The sequence below is a fragment of the Marmota flaviventris genome, unplaced genomic scaffold (assembly GCF_047511675.1).
Source record: "Marmota flaviventris isolate mMarFla1 unplaced genomic scaffold, mMarFla1.hap1 Scaffold_973, whole genome shotgun sequence".
Classification (NCBI taxonomy): Eukaryota; Metazoa; Chordata; class Mammalia; order Rodentia; family Sciuridae; genus Marmota; species Marmota flaviventris.
Genome location: NW_027288452.1, coordinates 83,527 through 104,423, shown reverse-complemented (window position 1 = coordinate 104,423; position 20,897 = coordinate 83,527). Strand labels below are relative to the sequence as shown.

The following is a 20,897-nucleotide window of genomic DNA, read 5'->3' as shown; positions in this document are numbered from 1 at the left end:
GAGCAAAACATTGTATGTGGACATTAATAACTTCAGCTTTACCTCTTAATCTACATGGGCCACTCTAAAAACTCAAACCAAGCCAAGTATCCTGCCCTGCTGAAGTAGAAGTCACTATTACTCTTCTTAGTACTTGTTTAGCCCAACAGGATTGTGTTTTACTACTTCTTTGTAATGATGGTCTTCACAAATCTCAAAATCATTCTTATTTTATTTTCTAGTAGAACTTGCTGGTTGAAAACGTTTTTGAGAATCTTCAGTGGAACTCAGCTGTCATGGAATACTTCTTAAGAAAATGAAACATCTTGGAACATGATAAATATCTCAACCCATGAAGCATTTACAAATTAGAGAAAAGATAAGTTTGAACTGTGTCAGGTCTGTCTGGCAGACCATGTCAACAGGTCAGCATTTACCCAGTACCTGCTCTTGGCTCAGCATTATATATATATATATATATATATATATATATATATATATATATATATATATATATATATATATATAACAAAATTGACAATATATCCATTGCAAATGGGCTTAGGTAGTAGAGATTTGAGATTCATCTAACTTTTTTCTGATCCTTAATGGATATATAAATGTAGGTCAGGCTGCTTTTGATATCTGAAAAAGAGCACATTTACACACACATACGCACACACACACACCAAAGAAAAGCAAAAGTTATGATTGTGAATCCACTCTTTATACTTACCTGATTTTGGATATGTGATTATGAAGACATCATCATCTCTAATTTCAAAATCTTCCACATTTTCTACTATAGGAATATTAACTAAAGACCTTTCAAAATTGTAGCCTTTAAATTCAAGTAAGTATTCCTCTGTGTTGTCCATATTTTTTCACCTACAAGTGCAAACATAAAATTTCAAGTTATTTTAGAAGTGAATAATAGTTATTGAGTGGTCAATATATGCCTAGCACTATTGCAATGTCTGATGTGTATGAACATACTAATGACACTAACCAGAACACATATATGAATGATTTAAAACTTCACAAAATGCCAACATTGTGTATTGCTAGCATCAGTGTTTTAAAGATGAGGCAGCAGAAATGCTGAAAAGTGAGACAACTCTTCTTAAAGATCCATGAGGAACAGATATTATGATCCTCAACATAGAGAAGAGGAATTAACTCAGAGAAGTCAACCAAATTATTTAAACTTGTCCAGCTAGCTGAACTGGATAGATTGGAGAAGGCATAATTTGGCCAGAGAATTCATACTTTTTACCCAGAAATTCTTAGTGTTTTATATTTTTATTGCTTATATTTTTTGATTGTTGTAGAAATAAGAAATTCTTCAATGGACATTCTTTTATTTCTAATTTTTTCTAGAGTATGCATAACTCATTGTGTCTTTAAGAAGCTTTTGAATTAGGGATCTGAGATGCTGCTGAAAGTGAAGAATGATAATGCCTTCTTTTTAAATTGGTTCTTACCTCAGAAATGCTGCCCTGGTAGTTACAAGTTACTTCATGAAAGTTATCATAGTTTACAGTAGGAGATTTTAAAATCAGAAATCATATGAATCTCAATAATAAACTAAAACAAAAATGGAAAGCAAGCAATGTAAAGACAAACATAATTAAAATTTTGTAATGAGAACAAAAAGGGAGACATACAGGCAAGATGCAGAGGAAGGAAAGATGGCAGAATGGCCAAGCTGCCAGCTTTATTTATATCCATAGTTCACTTCAGGTGATTGGCATCATTGGTATGTATTGTTCATTATATGACTAGGCAGGTTACAGAATTAGCAACATTATGCAGCTTATCCCTCAGTTACATACTAAATTGCAATGTGCTGTGTTATTTTTAGGAGTTATATATATCTCTCAAGAAAGTCTATTGTATAAAGTTACTGTTATGTGGACAAGTTTAGGGTCAGTGAAACATTGTATTTGTCTCAGGAGCTGTGTGCCTGAGATCAAGGTCTAGGCTGATAAGACTCTAGGGGCATTGCCGCAGCAGCTAGACATAGCACATATATTCATTATCTTACTAGTTCCTAGGAGAAATTGCAGGGCATTCTAAGGGTGGGAAACAGAGTGCCAGTTACCCTCTCTGAATGTGCTCACAAGAGGAATGCTTCCCTGTGTATTTCCATGGTCAGAATCCCTACAAAATTCAGACCAGCCAAGCATTTCTATTTGTTCTTCCTGAGAAATCTTTCCTTGAAGGTTACATGATTGAGACAATCCCAAAAGTTCTAATAATCGTAGATTTAGAACCAGTATAGATTTCAGTTATTTTTTTTAATTCTGTGCATACCAAGAAACTGAATTTGCTAAAAAGCTGTAAATTTGGCTTTGTTTAAATTATATGTCAAGAAATAACATTGAGTTCTTTACAAACAATCCAAGTTACCTGATCAATAGGAGGATTTCTGAGTTTAGTCTTTTCCAGAATAAGAACAGAAAATGATTAATGTTAGACTCACCTGAGTGATGCCTTCATGATTGGTTTCTTGGCTACCAAATGAAAGATAAAACTAAGGCCCTACTAAGCTGCTAGAGGTTTCCCCTCATTAAGTTGACATCTAGGACAAGAAATATTGAGTTCTGGGGAGGGAAGAGTTGGGCTGATGCATCAAAAGATTGGTTTCAATGCAGGCAGATGGAGAGCTATTTTGATATTGACATCCTGCATTTCCTAGGAAAAACTTTGGAGAATTCAGCCTTCAGATTGTGGTGAGGGAGAATTTATACTGCATCACATGGATAAATGGAGAAGCCCATAGTAGGAGATATAAGTTGAGGAGAAAGCCAAAAGTGAAGTGTGATCCCTACCACATCCTTCCTAACAGCTAGTAACACCATCCACACACCCTTTGAAATGTCACAAAGGGTTCCAGAAACTCTGAGTGATGAGAAAGAGCATCAGGCAGCATCTACAAACATTCCAAATTCTTCTATTTTCTTGTTTATTGCATTTAGTCACTCAACTGTCAGTCTGAGGGGAGAGAAAATTTTGAGAGCTCTGGTATCACAGAAGCAAAGGAGAAAGCTGCATGTGAGGAGGATTCAGGTGGGTGCTCACTGGCTCCTCAGTATAGTTTGCATGTCTTTGATGAATGTAGGAGAAGGCAATTGTGTAAGTAGGAAGCCTGTCTGTGTCTCCTTATTCCTTCATGGAAGTCCCAAAGAAAAGGGGTGGGGGTGTTCATAGATAATTAAAGGAGGTAGATACAGATAGTAATCTCTCATGCAAAACAGGATGAGAATTGACAGTGGCTCAGAATCTATTCTGTTGGTACTCACTGTTGAGATCAGCTGATGAAGGAAAATCAGCTCTCACAAAAATTTTAGGCTGACAGGAACTGCTGTCTGTGTCACTGAGGAATAAATAGTCCCTATGGAGTTTGTTTTGGCCAGTGAGTAGTGTTCTAGAACCTGTGTAACTCAGCTCTTATAAATTGGGTAAGATTTTGTTGACACTGGTGAAAGCATATCAGGTTATCCCAGGTTCTTTAAAGGGATGAAACCTTTGGAGATACTTTAAAAATTTCAGAAGAAGAGAGGGCACATTTACTGAATTACAGCAATTATGAAACAAACACAAAGATGCATTCAAAAACTTCAAGGACAGCTTCCTTGTACCCGAATGATGGTTAAGTCTGTCTTTGCAGCCATCTCAGGGGCTGGTGATCATTCTTAAGATCTTTTCTTGCATAATCTCACCCAGTTTGTTTCTTCTGTTGTTTGGCAGTGGCTACAGAAGGCGCTAGGGGTTATATGAACTTACAAGTGGGTTATATAAACTCGCAAAGAACACAAATTTGTTTTTCAGTGTACATAGAGTTTGCCTTATTTGTTTTAATGATAGATGTTAGTTTTTTGTTTTCCATAATAACTTACTCATCTCAGGTCTCTTCTAACATCTCTCATGGAATCATTCCTCAGTCTTTTGTTGCTCATACAAGATGCTCTTAGATCATGATTATCTAATGATTGATTCTCAAATTCCCACTAAATACAGAATTTGAACCTTTTAGGTGCAGGACAGGCTGAGTAAGCTGTCTGCAGGGCATGCTAAACAAAGTTAGCTGCAGGATGACCTGGCCACTCAAACCCTCTGTCTGGTTATCAACTGTTTGCTTCAAGCCCAAACGCCCAAGCCCCAGCTCAAGGCTGAGCACTTCACCCCCTGCTCAGGGCCAAACACTTAACCCCCTTGAGCCAGGAAGGCAGCTTGCAGACCCAGAGACCCCATTAGATTTAGGCTATAAAACTCCCTCCTGCCTGGCCCCTCTCTCTTGCTTTCTCTGTCTCTCTCTTGTGCTTGCTCTCTCTCTCTCTTGCTCTGTCTCTCTTTCATGCGTGCTCTCTCCTCTCTCCCTCCCTCTCTCTCTCTCTCTTCTTCTTTTCTTTCTTTCTTTTCTCCTCTGTTGCATTGCTGCAATAAAGATCTCTTGGTCACTCCAACTGTTGTGGTCACTTTCCTTTCATTGGTGCCAAAACCCGGGAAGAGGGTTAAAACCCATTTTGGGGTCCCTCTTCCTTCTGAAGTGCCACTCACTGGACAGCCTGAACCCATTTTCTCCACCGCCAGAACTCCATCCACCAATGGCCTTTGATTGGTGAGTTTCCCATTCCTGGAGTCCTAAACCCAATGGTGGTGTCAGGAGGATTTGACCCTTGATTGTCCTGAAAACCTCTTTGCCCACCTGCGGGGAGGAAAACACCCCACCACAGCCTTCAAGGCTACGGTGGCCCTCAGGGACTCCTTCCTAGGGCAGATTAGACTCCTGGGTTCAAAATTATTCCCTTCCCTTACCAGGTGGTAGTTTACCAGCATAGGCTTTGTAGGTCTCCCTACAAACCATACTGGCTGAGACAGACATTAAAAGTTTTAGGCCTTTCAGGACAAGGGACAAGAACAAAAGAATATTTAGATGTTCTCAACAAGAAAGAAAAAAATGTCCCTAATTTTTTTAACAGATGCAAAGATAACACTAATTTATAGCAGTTCTTGTCAATACATGTGTAGTAAAATTAGAGTGCACTCATTTTGGAAGGGAAGTGTGATGTTAGGCAACTTTATTTTCTCTGAGCACATGTCTTCAACTGCTTTAATCAAAGTTCATTTACTTGATTCAACAGCAGGAAACAGCCTACCTTGCTTGACTCACAAATGAATACTGAGAAGTTTGTTTCCAGCATGATTTTCATTTTTCCTTTTTTTTTGAAAAAAAAAAATGCTTTTAAAAAGTGTTACTATATCCTCTTTCCAAAGACTAGACTCTTTAGTAGGCCTCACTCATTAAATGTAATTAAAATTTTTTAAAAAATGAAAACAAATATGTAATCAAAGTCAACATCTCAGTGATTCATTTGATAGTCAAGCAGGGCAGACTATTTCCTGATGTTGAATCTATGAAATCATGTTTAATATTTTGTCCCACCCTATCAGATGTGGAACACCTATAAAAGCTTAAATGGGCAAAAAATATAACACTTTCAATAACTTAAGTTGCCTGTGTTGAAATATTTGCAAAACTAAGAATTTGGAATTTGATGGGTTTTAAACTACTAAAAGTTTCTAAACATTTCTTTCTTGTGAGTTGGGAATATTGAGATGACTGCTTAATCTGATAATGTTGATATACACTATGTTCTTCAGCATTTGATAGCCAAATGTGTACTTTGGTAAATTCCTTAATAAGAGGTAATCCACACTCCGTGTTTCCTTAAAAATATTCATAATACACTTTCTCTTCTAGCTTTTACACACTGAGTATGCATTTGTGATTTTAAAACATTAACTAACTACCAGGGTATGACAGAACACCTGCCACATGAAGCACTGTTGTGTTACAATGACATCACTGTGACTTCTAGTTCGATAGGCAACAGTGCAAAGCAATGTTCATGTAGACAGCCAGGTGTAGTACTACAACTGTTGCTCAAACTGACTATGTAATACAAAAGTGATCAGAGACATATTAAATGAATCATAATATTTTGAAAATGAAACTTCATGAAATTACACTGAAATTTAGATTTCATATAATGTTTATGTGAAAAAAATTCTTTTAATTCTTTTCCATTCATGAAGGAAAATCATTCTTCCTTCACAGACTATACAGAAACAGATGATGGGGTGGATTTGCCTCACATATTTAGATAAAATATCTCTGATGGATACTGGTAAAAAATGAAGGCATGATTAAATATGTGAGAAGGAAAAATATCTCTTTGGACCTAAATATCAAGAAATAAATATAGAAGAAATAATGGGAGGGAATTCTTGAATGAGGAAGAGGTTATTTACATGTTTCAAAGCATGTACTGACAAATAATTAATTTTTAAGTAATAAAGTGCAGAAGAGTCATTTTACTATGTAAAACCCAGGTAGACACCACTTTAACCAAGTTATCAAAGTAGCATCCCTAATACTGATATTAAGCCAACCTACATTTCTCCTATTGACCACTGAGAGCACATTGAATGCAGGGCATTCCTGTCAAAAAGTTCAACCTTATTCTATCATGAGTAAACATTAGATAAACTCAAAGTTAACCCCATTATGCCATACATTATTTTTATAAATGCCGAAAAGGAGTAAGCAAGTAGGACAGACAATGATTTGAGATTAAAGGAAACTAGCTAGACATGACAATTAAATACAAAGCTCAGTTTTGGCACAGTGCTGTACACCTGTATTTTCATTGACTTGGAAGGCAGAGGCAGGAGGATTGCAAGATTGTGGGCAGTCAGGAAGGTTAGTCAGACACTGTCTCAAAATAAAAAATAGAAGAGCCTGGTGTCTAACTTCACTTAGCATTATATTCTCCAGCTCCATTTATCTGCAAATGCCGTAGTTTTATTCTCTTTTAATGCTGAATAAATTCCATTGTATATATAGCACATTTTCTTTATCCATTCATCTACTGAAGGACATTTAAGTTGGGTCCATAGTTTAGCTATTGTGAATCGTGCTGCTATAAACATTGATATGGCTGTGTCCTTGTAGTATGCTGGTTTGAAGTCTTCTGGGTATAAACTGAGGAAGTGGGATAGCTATGTCAAATGGTGGTTCCATTCCCAGTTTTCCAAGGATTCTCCGCACTGCTCTCCATATTGGCAGCACCAATTTGCAGTCCCACCAACAATGTATGAGTGTGCCTTTCCCCCCACATCCTCACCAACACTTATTGTTAATAGCTGCCATTTGACTGCAGTGAGATGAAATCTTAGAGTAGTTTTGATTTGCATTTCTCTAATTGCTAGAGATGTTGAGCATTTTTTCATATATTTGTTGACTGATTGTATATTCTCTTCTGAGAAGTATCTGTTCAGGTACTTGTCCCATTTATTGATTGGGTTATTGGTTTCTTTGGTGTTAAGATTTTGAAATGAAGGAAACAATTAATCAAATAAAAAAAAATCAATAGAAAGCATCACCAACAGACTAACTTTTGTGCATTTATTAATTGGGTCATTATTATTATTATTATTTTAGTGGTAAATTTTTAAAAAATTCTTTCTATATTCTTGAGATTACTGCTCTGTCTGAGGCATACATGGCAAAAATTCTCTCCCATTCTGTGGGCTCTCTCTTCACATTCTTGATTGTTTCCTTGCTGTGAAGAAGCTTTTTAGTTTGATAACATCCAATTTATTGATTTTTAAAAAATATTTTAGTTATAGGTGGATAGTATGTCTTTATTTTATTTATTTGTATGTGGTGCTGAGAATTGAACCCAGTGTCTCTCATAGCCTAGATAAGCACTTTGCCATTGAGCTACAGTCCTAGCCTCCATTTATTGATTCTTGATTTTATTTCTTGTGCTTCTTCTTGAGAAAGTCAGTTTCTGAGCCAGTATGATGGAAAGTTGGGCCTCCTTTTTAATAGGCACAGTGTATCTGGTCTAATGCCTAGGTTTTTGATGTGCGCTTTGAATTGAGTTTTGTGCAGGGTAAAAGATAGGGGTTGAATTTCATTCGGCTACACATGGATGTATAACCAATGTGATCCTCCAATCTGTACATGTGGAAAAATGAGAATTCATACCCTATTTGAATCAAATGGATGATATGTCAAAATCATTGTATTATCTTGAGCAACTAATAAAAAAACAAATAAATAAAATAAAGATGTTGTGTCCAGTTATAACTAAAAAATAAATATTAAAAAAATAAATAAATGGATAAAACCGAAAAAATTCTTCTTAATGGTAAATATCAGTGGTAAATATAGTAACTACATTGTATATTATTTTGTTTTTTATAATAAGATAAAAATGGGCTTTTCCAGAGCAAGTTGCCAAAACCAATGAAAGCAGCCAGGGCAGGCAGAAATCAGATTAAAGGTTTCAAAATTTCAAACATTAATTTTTCTTATAAGTGGTTTCTCTTTTAAGCTGTTATACTTATTTATCTAGAAGATATTGTTAGGCTTTATTTGTGAAATTGTTGTGAGTTACGTAATTTTAATTTTAATTTTATTTTTTTTAGAGAGAGAGAATTTTTTGAATGTTTATTTTTCAGTTTTTGATGGACTAATTTTTATTTTCTAAGCAATTATTCCATGGCACTCCTGTTAAAATAGAGAATTTCTTAAGTTGGGAGGCCAAGTTTGATGTAGAACTTCTGCAAATTAAAAAAAAAAAAACAGATAAAAGAAGAAGAGCAAGCAGAAAAAATAAATTAAGTGGTATGATACTACCATACCTTTTTTTTCTGTTACCCTCAAATATTTTGGTATCCTTTCTTGTGCAGCAAGAGGATCATTTGAACAGATTTTTATAAGACAATAATATTCATAGGTATCTAGGACAAAAAGAGAAAATATATCAACATGAAGTTTTTTTTAAAGTATAATTTATAATTAATTTTTCTCCTGTACTAAGGATTTATTCCAGTGAACTTCTATCACTGAGTCATGTCCCCAGCATTTTTCTTTCTTTTTTTTTTTTTAATTTTTTATTGTTGGCTGTTCAAAACATTACATAGTTCTTGATATATCATATTTCACAATTTGATTCAAGTGGGTTATGAGCTCCCATTTTTACCCCATATACAGATTGCAGAATCACATCAGTTACACATCCATTGATTTGCATATTGCCATACTAGTGTCTGTTGTATTCTGCTGCCTTTCCTATCCTCTACTATCCCCCCTCCCCTCCCCTCCCCTCCCCTCTTCTCTCTCTGCCCCCTCTACTGACATTCGTTTGTCCCCCTTGTATTATTTTTCCCCTTCCCCTCACTTCCTCTTGTATGTACTTTTGTATAACTCTGAGGGTCTCCTTCCATTTCCATGCATTTTCCCTTCTCTCTCCCTTTCCCTCCCACCTCTCATCCCTGTTTAATGTTAATCTTCTTCTCATGCTCTTCGACCCTACTCTGTTCTTAGTTACTCTCCTTATATCAAAGAAGACATTTGGCATTTGTTTTTTAGGGATTGGCTAGCTTCACTTAGCATAATCTGCTCTAATGCCATCCATTTCCCTGTAAATTCTATGATTTTCTCATTTTTTAATGCAGAGTAATACTCCATTGTGTATAAATGCCACATTTTTTTTATCCATTCATCCATTGAAGGGCATCTAGGTTGGTTCCACAGTCTAGCTATTGTGAATTGTGCTGCTATGAACATTGATGTAGCAGTGTCCCTGTAGCATGCTCTTTTTAGGTCTTTAGGGAATAGACCGAGAAGGGGAATAGCTGGGTCAAATGGTGGCTCCATTCCCAGCTTTCCAAGAAATCTCCATACTGCTTTCCAAATTGGCTGCACCAATTTGCAGTCCCACCAGCAATGTACAAGCGTACCCTTTTCCCCACATCCTCGCCAGCACTTGTTGTTGTTTGACTTCATAATGGCTGCCAATCTAACTGGAGTGAGATGGTATCTTAGGGTGGTTTTGATTTGCATTTCTCTGACTGCTAGAGATGGTGAGCATTTTTTCATGTACTTGTTGATTGATTGTATGTCCTCCTCTGAGAAGTGTCTGTTCAGGTCCTTGGCCCATTTGTTGATTGGGTTGTTTGTTCTCTTATTGTCTAATTTTTTGAGTTCTTTGTATACTCTGGATATTAGGGCTCTATCTGAAGTGTGAGGAGTAAAGATTTGTTCCCAGGATGTAGGCTCTCTATTTACCTCTCTTATTGTATCTTTTGCTGAGAAAAAACTTTTTAGTTTGAGTAAGTCCCATTTGTTGATTCTAGTTATTAAAATTGTGCTATGGGTGTCCTGTTGAGGAATTTGGAGCCCGACCCCACAGTATGTAGATCGTAGCCAACTTTTTCTTCTATCAGACGGCGTTTCTCTGATTTGATATCAAGCTCCTTGATCCATTTTGAATTCACTTTTGTGCATGGCGAGAGAAAGGGATTCAGTTTCATTTTGTTGCATATGGATTTCCAGTTTTCCCAGCACCATTTGTTGAAGATGCTATCCTTCCTCCATTGCATGCTTTTAGCCCCTTTATCAAATATAAGATAGTTGTAGTTTTGTGGATTGGTTTCTGTGTCCTCTATTCTGTACCATTGGTCCACCCGCCTGTTTTGGTACCAGTACCATGCTGTTTTTGTTACTATTGCTCTGTAGTATAGTTTGAAGTCTGGTATCGCTATACCGCCTGATTCACACTTCCTGCTTAGCATTGTTTTTGCTATTCTGGGTCTTTTATTTTTCCATATGAATTTCATGATTGCTTTCTCTATTTCTACAAGAAATGCCGTTGGGATTTTGATTGGCATTGCATTAAACCTATAGAGAACTTTTGGTAATATCGCCATTTTGATGATGTTAGTTCTGCCTATCCATGAACAGGGTATATTTTTCCATCTTCTAAGATCTTCTTCTATTTCTCTCTTTAGGGTTCTGTAGTTTTCATTGTATAAGTATTTCACCTTTTTTGTTAGGTTGATTCCCAAGTATTTTATTTTTTTTGAAGATATTGTGAATGGAGTGGTTGTCCTCATTTCCATTTCAGAGGATTTGTCGCTGATATACAGGAATGCCTTTGATTTATGCGTGTTGATTTTATATCCTGCCACTTTGCTGAATTCATTTATTAGCTCTAATAGTTTCTTTGTAGACCCTTTTGGGTCTGCTAGGTATAGAATCATGTGATTTGCAAATAGTGATAATTTAAGTTCTTCTTTTCCTATTTTGATGCCTTTAATTTCTTTCTTCTGTCTAATTGCTCTGGCCAGTGTTTCGAGAACTATGTTGAACAGAAGTGGTGAGAGAGGGCATCCCTGTCTTGTTCCCGATTTTAGAGGGAATGCCTTCAATTTTTCTCCATTCAGAATGATGCTAGCCTGAGGCTTAGCATAGATTGCTTTTACAATATTGAGGTATGTTCCTGTTATCCCTAGTTTTTCTAGAGTTTTGAACATAAAGGGATGCTGTACTTTGTCGAATGCTTTTTCCGCATCTATCGAGATGATCATATGGTTCTTATTTTTAAGTCTATTGATGTGGTGAATAACATTTATTGATTTCCGTATATTGAACCAGCCTTGCATCCCAGGGATGAATCCTACTTGATCATGGTGCACAATTTTTTTGATATGTTTCTGTATCCGAGTGGCCAGAATTTTATTGAGGATTTTTGCATCTAGGTTCATTAGAGATATTGGTCTGTAGTTTTCTTTCTTTGAAGTGTCTTTGTCTGGTTTAGGTATCAGGGTGATGTTGGCCTCGTAGAATGAATTTGGAAGTTCTCCCTCTTTTTCTATTTCCCGAAGTAGCTTGAAAAGTATTGGTATTAGTTCCTCTTTAAAGGTTTTGTAAAACTCTGCTGTATACCCATCCGGTCCTGGGCTTTTGTTAGTTGGTAGTCTTTTGATGGTTTCTTCTATTTCCTCAATTGATATTGGTCTGTTTAGGTTGTCTATATCCTCCTGACTCAATCTGGGCAGATCATATGACTTAAGAAATTTATCTATGCCTTCACTATCTTCTAATTTATTGGAGTATAAGGATTCAAAATAATTTTTGATTATCTTCTGTATTTCTGAAGTGTCTGTTGTGATATTGCCTCTTTCATCCCGTATGTTAGTGATTTGAGTTCTCTCTCTTCTTCTCTTCGCTAGCATGGCTAAGGGACTGTCGATTTTGTTTATTTTTTCAAAGAACCAACTTTTAGTTTTGTCAATTTTTTCAATTGTTTCTTTTGTTTCGATTTCATTAATTTCAGCTCTGATTTTCATTATTTCTTGCCTTCTACTTCTTTTGCTGTTGTTTTGCTCTTCTTTTTCTAGGATTTTGAGATGAAGTATGAGATCATTTATTTGTTGGTTTTTTCTTTTTTTAAGGAATGAACTCCAAGCAATGAATTTTCCTCTTAGAACTGCTTTCAATGTGTCCCATAGATTCTGATATGTTGTGTCTGTGTTTTCATTAATCTCTAAGAATTTTTTAATTTCCTCCTTGATGTCTTCTATAACCCATTGATCATTCAGTAACCTATTGTTCATTCTCCAAGTGATGTATTCTTTTTCCTTCCCTCTTTTATCGTTGATTTTCAGTTCCATTCCATTATGATCAGATAGGATGCATGGTATTATCTCTACTCCTTTATATTGTCTAAGAGTTTCCCTGTGACATAATATATGATCTATTTTTGAGAAGGATCTATGTGCTGCTGAGAAAAAAGTGTAACTGCTTGATGTTGGGTGGTATATTCTATATATGTCAATTAAGTCTAGGTTATTAATTGTGTTATTGAGTTCTATAGTTTCCTTATTCAACTTTTGTTTGGAAGATCTGTCCAGTGGTGATAGAGGTGTGTTGAAGTCTCCCATGATTATTGTATGGTGGTCTATTATACTCTTGAACTTGAGAAGAGTTTGTTTGATGAACATAGCTACACCATTGTTTGGGGCATATATATTTATGATTGTTATGTCTTGTTGGTGTATGGTTCCCTTGAGCAGTATGTAGTGTCCCTCTTTATCCCTTTTGATTAACTTTGGCTTGAAATCTATTTTATTTGATATGAGCATGGATACTCCTGCTTGTTTCCGAAGTCCATAAGAGTGATATGATTTTTCCCAACCTTTCACCTTCAGCCTATGTATGTCTTTTCCTATCAAATGCGTCTCCTGTAGGCAGCATATTGTTGGGTCTTGTTTTGTGATCCATTCTACTAGCCTGTGTCTCTTAATTGGTGAGTTTAAGCCATTAACATTTAGGGTTATTATTGAGATATGGGTTGTTCTTCCAGCCATATTTGTTTATTTATGTTACTAAACATGGTTTGTTTTCCACTTTGATTATTTTCCCCCCTTTAGTGTCCTACCTCCCACTGTTGGTTTTCATTGTTATTTTCCATTTCCTCTTCCTGTAATGTTTTGCCAAGGATGTTTTGAAAAGATGGTTTTCTAGCTGCAAATTCTTTTAACTTTTGTTTATCGTGGAAGGTTTTAATTTCATCTTCCATCCTGAAGCTTAATTTCGCTGGAAACACAATTCTTGGTTGGAACCCATTTTCTTTCAGTGTTTGAAATATGTTATTCCAGGATCTTCTAGCTTTCAGAGTCTGTGTTGAAAGATCAGCTGTTATCCTGATTGGCTTACCCCTAAATGTGATCTGCTTCCTTTCTCTTGTAGCTTTTAAAATTCTCTCCTTATTCTATATGTTGGGCATCTTCATTATAATGTTTCTAGGTGTGGGTCTCTTATGATTTTGCACATTCGGCGTCCTGTAGGCTTCTAGGATTTGGGGTTCTGTCTCATTCTTCAAGTCTGGGAAGTTTTCTCGTATTATTTCATTGAATAGATTGCTCATTCCTTTGGTTTCAAACTCTGTCCCTTCCTGTATCCCAATGACTCTTAAATTTGGTCTCTTGATGTTATCCCATATTTCTTGGATGTTCTGCTCATGGTTTCTTAACAGTCTTGCTGAGCTGTCTATGTTCTTTTCCAGTTGAAATACTTTATCTTCATTGTCTGTTGTTCTGTCTTCTAAGTGTTCTACTCTGCTGGTAGTATTCTCAATTGAGTTTTTAAGTTGGCTTATTGCTTCCTGCATTTCTAGAATTTCTGTTTGTTTGTTTTTTATAACCTCTATTTCCCTGTATAGTTGATCTTTTTCTTCTTGGATTTGTTTATGTAATTCATTGTTGAAGTGATCTTTCATTGTCTGATTTTGCTGTCTGATGTCTTCCTTGAGACTCCAGATCGTCTGAAGCATGTATATCCTGAATTCTTTATCTGACATTCCATCTGCTGCAGCTATTACCTCTTCTAACGTTGAGTTGACCTGCAATGCTTGTGGTCCTTTCTTTCCTTGTCTCTTCATACTGTTCGCGTTCCTTTCTACTTGGTGAAACTGTTGTCCTATTGAATTTTCCCCCTATATAATTATATTGGTCTTGTATAGTTGCAAAGTCTCCCTCGCAGGCGCGGGCGGCGGCTCTGCCCCTCCTCCAATTGGGGCAATGTGCCTACCACGCCGGCAGGCCGCTGGGCCTGCTCTGCCGGTCGGTCGCAGGCCTGCCTACCTTGCAGGAGTGATTGGAAGCTCTGTCCCGCCGCGGGCCACTGGGCCTTTTCTGTCGGTGGTCACAGTTCCCCTACCTGGCAGGCGCGGGGGGTGTGGGGCGGCTCTTCCCCTCAGCAGGCCGCTGGGCCTGCTCTGTGCGTGGTCACAGTTCCCTCTACTTTGCCGGCGCAGGGGGAGGGGGCGGCTCAGCCTCTCAGCAGGCCGCTGCTCCTCTTTTGCCGGTGGGTCGCAGGCCCGCCTACCTTGCAGGAGTGATTGGAAGCTCTGTCCCGCCGTGGGCCACTGAGCCTTTTCTGTAGGTGGTCACCGTTCCACCTACGTGGCAGGCGCTGGGGATGGGGGGCGGCTCTGCCCCTCAGCAGGCCGCTGGGCCTGCTCTGTGCGTGGTCACAGTTCCCTCTACCTTGCCGGCGCAGGGGGAGGGGGCGGCTCAGCCTCTCAGCAGGCCGCTGCTCCTCTTCTGCCGGTGGGTCGCAGGCCCGCCTACCTTGCAGGAGTGATTGGAAGCTCTGTCCCGCCGCGGGCCACTGGGCCTTTTCTGTCGGTGGTCACAGTTCCCCTACCTGGCAGGCGCGGGGGGTTCGGGGCGGCTCTGCCCCTCCAGCATTTTTCATTTTTTAATTTGACATGGGGTCTCACTAAGATGACAAGGCCTGGCTTGATTGCAATCCTTCTGCCTCAGTCTCCCAAGTATTTGGGATTGCAGGCATGTTTCACTGTGCCTGGTTATGAGGAATTTTTATGTCTGATTTCTGGTATTAATATTACAACTAATAGATTTTGAAATACAGGAATATTTACAATTTATATAGAAGCAATCTCACTTTTCTAGTACTCTATATAGACTAGGTTTATCACTTGTTCCTTTTTAATGTGAATATATTTCATATGCATCCTAGCTACTAATTGAGTTCACAAATTTATTGAAATTTGTAGGAAGATAGATTTTCAGACTTGTTTTCCTGAATTTTTATATTTTTTTTCAGTGTTCATAGGGAAGGTGAATGAATACTATGCCATTTGAGTTAATCATACTTATATCTTTTAGGGAAACAGCTATTTGAAACAGATCATAATCTTGACACATCTGATATCCAGTTCTTGGAGGATGGTGAGATAATATCAGAATTCCACATGTGTATAATCTTGTGTTAATTTTAAACCACAAAGATCAGAGTGATAATTCAATGTAAATTTTTCCTCCCAAGACTGATAAAAAAATTCATTTTGAAGCAAAAACTCTTAACAGTTGATCAGTTAAAATATTTGAACTGAATGTTTAATTCTACAACAATGTACTATTTGAACATTTTATGATAACTTAAACAATCTCTAGATAGGAACAGATAGACATCTATGGTGACAAGAAAACAGGTGACTCAGATGACTTGTTTCCCCAAAATATCTAGTATCACAAGTCTATGGGAATGATTTTCCATAGTCTCTCATGGAGCTTGGAAAAACCTCAGATATAGAACTCCTAGTATTTCCTCTCTTGCTGCCTCTTCATATCCAGTAAGTTACCAAAACATGCCTATTGATTTTGCCTCTGAAATGTCTTCTCATCACTTTCCTTCTCTTACTTGAAGGTTTTATCATTTTCACTTGGACTTTTGTAGTAGCCTCTGAAACTGTATCCCCAAATCTGTTCCTCCTTCTAATGTCCTTATCTGTTTTATGGTTGCTGCCTTTGAGATGGCATTTCTAAAACCTATATTTAATCATAAACCTCTCTTTTGAAATTCTTTCTTGGTTTCCATTAGTTTGAAAAAAAGGTTGAGTTATACTGTCCTCAGTCTGACCCTTATGTTTTATCTGTTGGTATTTTTCCTAAAAAATCTTGCCTTCCAGTTCGACATATTCAAGGTCTTACTCTTATTCTTGCTTTTGTATACATTTCTACCAACAATTACTTTCACCTGACCTTTTCTTCTTGGTGGATTCAAATATATCACAAAGATATTTTAGATTTCATTTGCTCTGTGAAACCCTACAGAGACAGTTATTCGTTGACTAGGGCTTAGCATTTCATATTTTTCTTTCTGATCTACTCATAGGCATGAAACAACACTTGTTCTCTTTACATTCTCATTACAGTGAAGGTCAGTAAGTAAATCTGAGAAGGAAGGAAGTTTCCACTGGGTGGGGATTCAATAGAGCTATGCTATCCTTTATTTATCTACTTCAGACAAAGTGAAGAGTGAGATGTTTAATGGGGAACCTGGCTATTGCTTACTGTAGGGCTCAGACACATGGAATCTAGAGAAGTCTACTGAATACAAGGAGTCCTGATGGAGAGAAAAGGTCAAGTTCCATCTGTCAATTAATTAGCAAGTATGAGAGATTTCTGGTATAAGTCTTATTGATTGTTAACTTACTATAATCAGAGCAACATATCTTCAGTATATAACATGCCACATTATAAATATGTATTCTATGATAATCCCTTAACAACAACAATAACAACAAGATATTTTTGAACTGTGACCTGGAGGAATGAAATTGCTGTTAAAGTGTTGAGAATCTCTACTGACAAAGAAAGATGTGATTTGCACTAGTAGTTTGGGATTTCATAAGTGACACCTCCTATATACACTGAGAAGCTTCTGTCTGGTACTCCAGTGAGTTCTATGTTTGATTTTTGAGTATAAAGCTGAGAGGGAATTTTGTTTTGCTTTTTGCAGCTGGAAACAACGTGGAGGTAGATGAGTCTTTGTTCCAGGAAATGGATGACTTGGAGCTGGAGGATGATGAAGATGATCCAGACTACAATCCAGCTGACCCAGGGAGTGACTCGGCTGACTAATGGACTGTCCCCATCTGCAGAGTAGTTGACTGCCACAGCATCTGTGGCTATGCTGAGAGGGTTTTGATTTTGCTTTCTTTTTTTTCAAGAAAAAATAATAATTTTCAGGAGACTATTCTTCTGATCACTTTCATCACTGACTTAATAAACTGACCTTAAAGTTTCAAATATAGAATGTTCATGTCTTCTAATTGATGAGTAGAAGATAACATATTTAAAGGTATTTAGTGTTGAAGAGAGATCCTGCCTATAACACCAAGACTTGAGGGTAGGCTTTGGCATATGAGGGTTCATACATGAGGAATCAGAATAACTTAGAATTTCTCTGATGGTGATAGATGTTTCTTTGGTTTCTAAGTGTAGCCATTTGTATTAGAAGGATGTGTCAAATAGAGCATTAATCCTAGATCCTTCTGACACAATAAATTTATGTCTTAATAAAACCAGAGCCCATATTATAGGCAGAAAAAATGGATTTCAATATAATAGTAGTATTGGAGTCAGAATTTGTGGTATTTTTAAGAGATGTTTATTCTTAGGTCACTTCTCAGGTAAGACTTTTGTAAGTCCCAGTCTGCATTTTTAAACAGTGTGATTGCATACCAGTTCTACAGATGATTCTGATGCACACTCCTGATTGAACTACTGTCTTGCAATTGTGACATCTGTATGTTTTAGTGTTTCCCATCTGCTTTCTAATTAGCCAGTCTGAAGTTTTCTGAATTATCAGAGTTATACACTGTGTGCAAGAAGAACACACATCAATCTCCATACATGTGTAAAACTGTCTTTGTATTAATTTGAAATGATTGACTTGGGCGTACCATATGGGAGAGCCAGGCTTCATGTGAAATTTCCAGTCTTTGAAGCCATGGAGGATTGTTCCAAATCCAGTGGGAAATCACTTGTGCTGTTGTAAAGAGATGTCTAGTCAAAAAAGACCCATGCCACATACCTGCAAACAAAACTATATCAATCCCACATTGACTTTTGGACTTTTGTTATTAAAAGCCAAATTATCACTGGGTAATTTAATACTTTTTTAAGAAAACTTGTAGTCAGTCTTGATGCCAGAGCAATAGAACAGAATAGCAGGAGAGATCCACAAATTGTTATGTGAGGTTTTTTTTTTTTTTTTATCTAAAAGCTCCTGCTGAAAGCTGTTTAAAAGATGCATAAGGGATCCAACATGGCGGCGGGCACTGAGAGATCAATTCTGTGACCTCTTCAGCTGCGCGGGCAAAGGGAGTCTTAAACCGACTGAATGCTGTTTGCTCAGGATCACTTGGCAATGCTCGGCTGAAGTGGACCTGGGGCGAGCAGTTTGCACCCCTCAGAACCCACACCAAGCCCTGAGGGGGTGTATTCAGGCTCCCAAACGCAGTTTCTGGCTGATTGACTGCGTCTCACCGCCAAACCGCTGAGACTCAGTGCCACAGACGCTCCCGCAGAATAAAGAAACAACTCTTCGGTTCCTCCGTGAACCTTTTGGGGTGATACCAACAGAGCCTTCTTAGGCAGCGGGCGCAGAATTGAGATGGGACCTGGGAGAGCCAGACCAGACCCACTCTTCGCATCAGACACCCAGCAAATGAACGAATGGCTGCCCTTCACAGTTATAAAAAAGGAAACGGATGTACAAATTGTAGAAGTATACAGGACACTGAGCACACAAAATCATAGTAGACCAACGCCAAGACACATTGTTATGAAGATATCCAATAAACAGAACAAAGAGAAAATATTAAAAGCTACAAGAGAAAGGAGGCAGATTACATTCAGGGGTAAACCAATAAGGTTAACGGCTGATTTTTCATCACAGACGCTGAAAGCGAGAAGATCCTCAAACAACGTATTTCAAACACTGAAAGACAATGGATGCCAACCAAGAATTTTGTATCTAGCAAAATTAAGCCTCAGGTACGACAACAAAATTAAAATCTTTCACGATAAACAAAAGTTAAAAGAATTCGCAGCCAGAAAACCAACATTACAAAGCATCTTGAGCAAAACACTACCTGAGGAAGAAATGAAAAACAACAACCAAAACCAACAGTGGGAAGTACCTCAGTAAATCAAGAGTGGGAGGGGAAGCTAATCATGGAGAAACAAACCAAATTGAAAAAAAAAAGATAAATAATCAAACATGATTGGAAGTACAAACAATATATCAATAGTAACCCTAAACGTTAATGGCTTAAACTCACCAATAAAGCGACATAGGTTGGTAATCTGAATTAAAAAAACAGATCCAACAATATGCTGCCTTCAGGAGACACATCTGATTGGAAAAGACATACACAGGCTGAAGGTGAAAGGTTGCGAAAAATCATACCATGCACACGGTCCTTGGAAGCAATCAGGGGTGGCCAACCTCATATCAAATAAAATCAATTTCAAGACTAAGTTAATCAAAAGGGATAAGGAAGGACATTATATACTGTTAAAAGGAACCATTCACCAACAAGACATAACAATTATCAATGTTTATGAACCAAATAATGGTGCTGCAACATTCATAAAACAAACTCTCCTCAAGTTCAAGAATCAAATAGACCACAACACAATAAATATGGGTGACTTCAACACACCTCTCTCACCATTAGACAGATCCTGCAAACAAAAGTTGAATAAATAAATTACATAACTCAACAACACAATCAATAACCTAGACTTAACCAACATAGATACAATATATCAACCATAAACAAGTGGATATACTTTTTTCTCAGCAGCACATGGATCCTTCTCAAAAATAGAACTTATATTATGCCATAGGGCAACCCTTAGTGTGTGTGATAATAAAATAGTAAAGGTGTGGAGATAATACCATGAATCTTATCTGATCATAATGGAATGAAACTGGAAATCAATGATAAAAGAAAAAAGGAAAAATCCTACATCACTTGGAAAATGAACAATATGTTACTGAATGATCAATGGGTTACAGAAGACATAAAGGAGGACATCAAAAAATTCTTAGAGATAAATGAAAATACAGACACAACATATCAGAATCTATAGGACACAATGAATGCAGTTTTAAGAGCGAAATTCATTGCCTGGAATTCATTCCTCAAAAAAAGAAAAAAACCAACAAATAAACAAGCTCATACTTCATCTCAAAACCCTAGAAAAGGAAGAGCAAAACAACAGCAAATATAGCAGAAGGCAAGAAATAATTAAAATCAGAGTGGAAATCAATGAAATTGAAATAAAAGTAACTATTGAAAAAATTGACAAAACTAAAAGTTGGTTCTTTAAAAAATAAATAAGATCAACAGACCCTTAGTCATGCTAATGAAGAGAAGAAGAGAGAGAACTCAAATTAGTAACATACGGGATGAAAAAGGCAATATCACAACAGATGCTACAGAAATACAGAAGATAATTAGAAATTATTTTGAATACCTATATTCCAATAAAATAGAAGATAGTGAAGACATCAATAAATTTCTTAAGTCATATGATTTGCCCAGATTGAGTCAGGAGGATACTCACAATTTAAACAGACCAATATCAATGGAGGAAATAGAAGAAGCCATCAAAAGACTACCAACCAAGGAAAGCACAGGACTGGATGGGTATAGAGCGGAGTTTTA

At 37.2% G+C, this 20,897-nt stretch overlaps 1 protein-coding gene across 1 annotated transcript; it reads left to right on the top strand.

The window, feature by feature from the left end:
- Positions 1–8,547: 8,547 nt before the first annotated feature.
- On the top strand, positions 8,548–17,295 carry LOC114082338 (RWD domain-containing protein 1-like; the record flags this gene model as incomplete). The annotated part of the gene is made up of 3 exons (XM_071607298.1): positions 8,548–8,683; positions 15,538–15,600; positions 17,174–17,295. Coding segments are annotated over 3 exons (321 nt in total), but the record flags the coding sequence as incomplete, so codon positions are not given.
- Between the last annotated feature and the right edge of the window lie 3,602 nt (positions 17,296–20,897).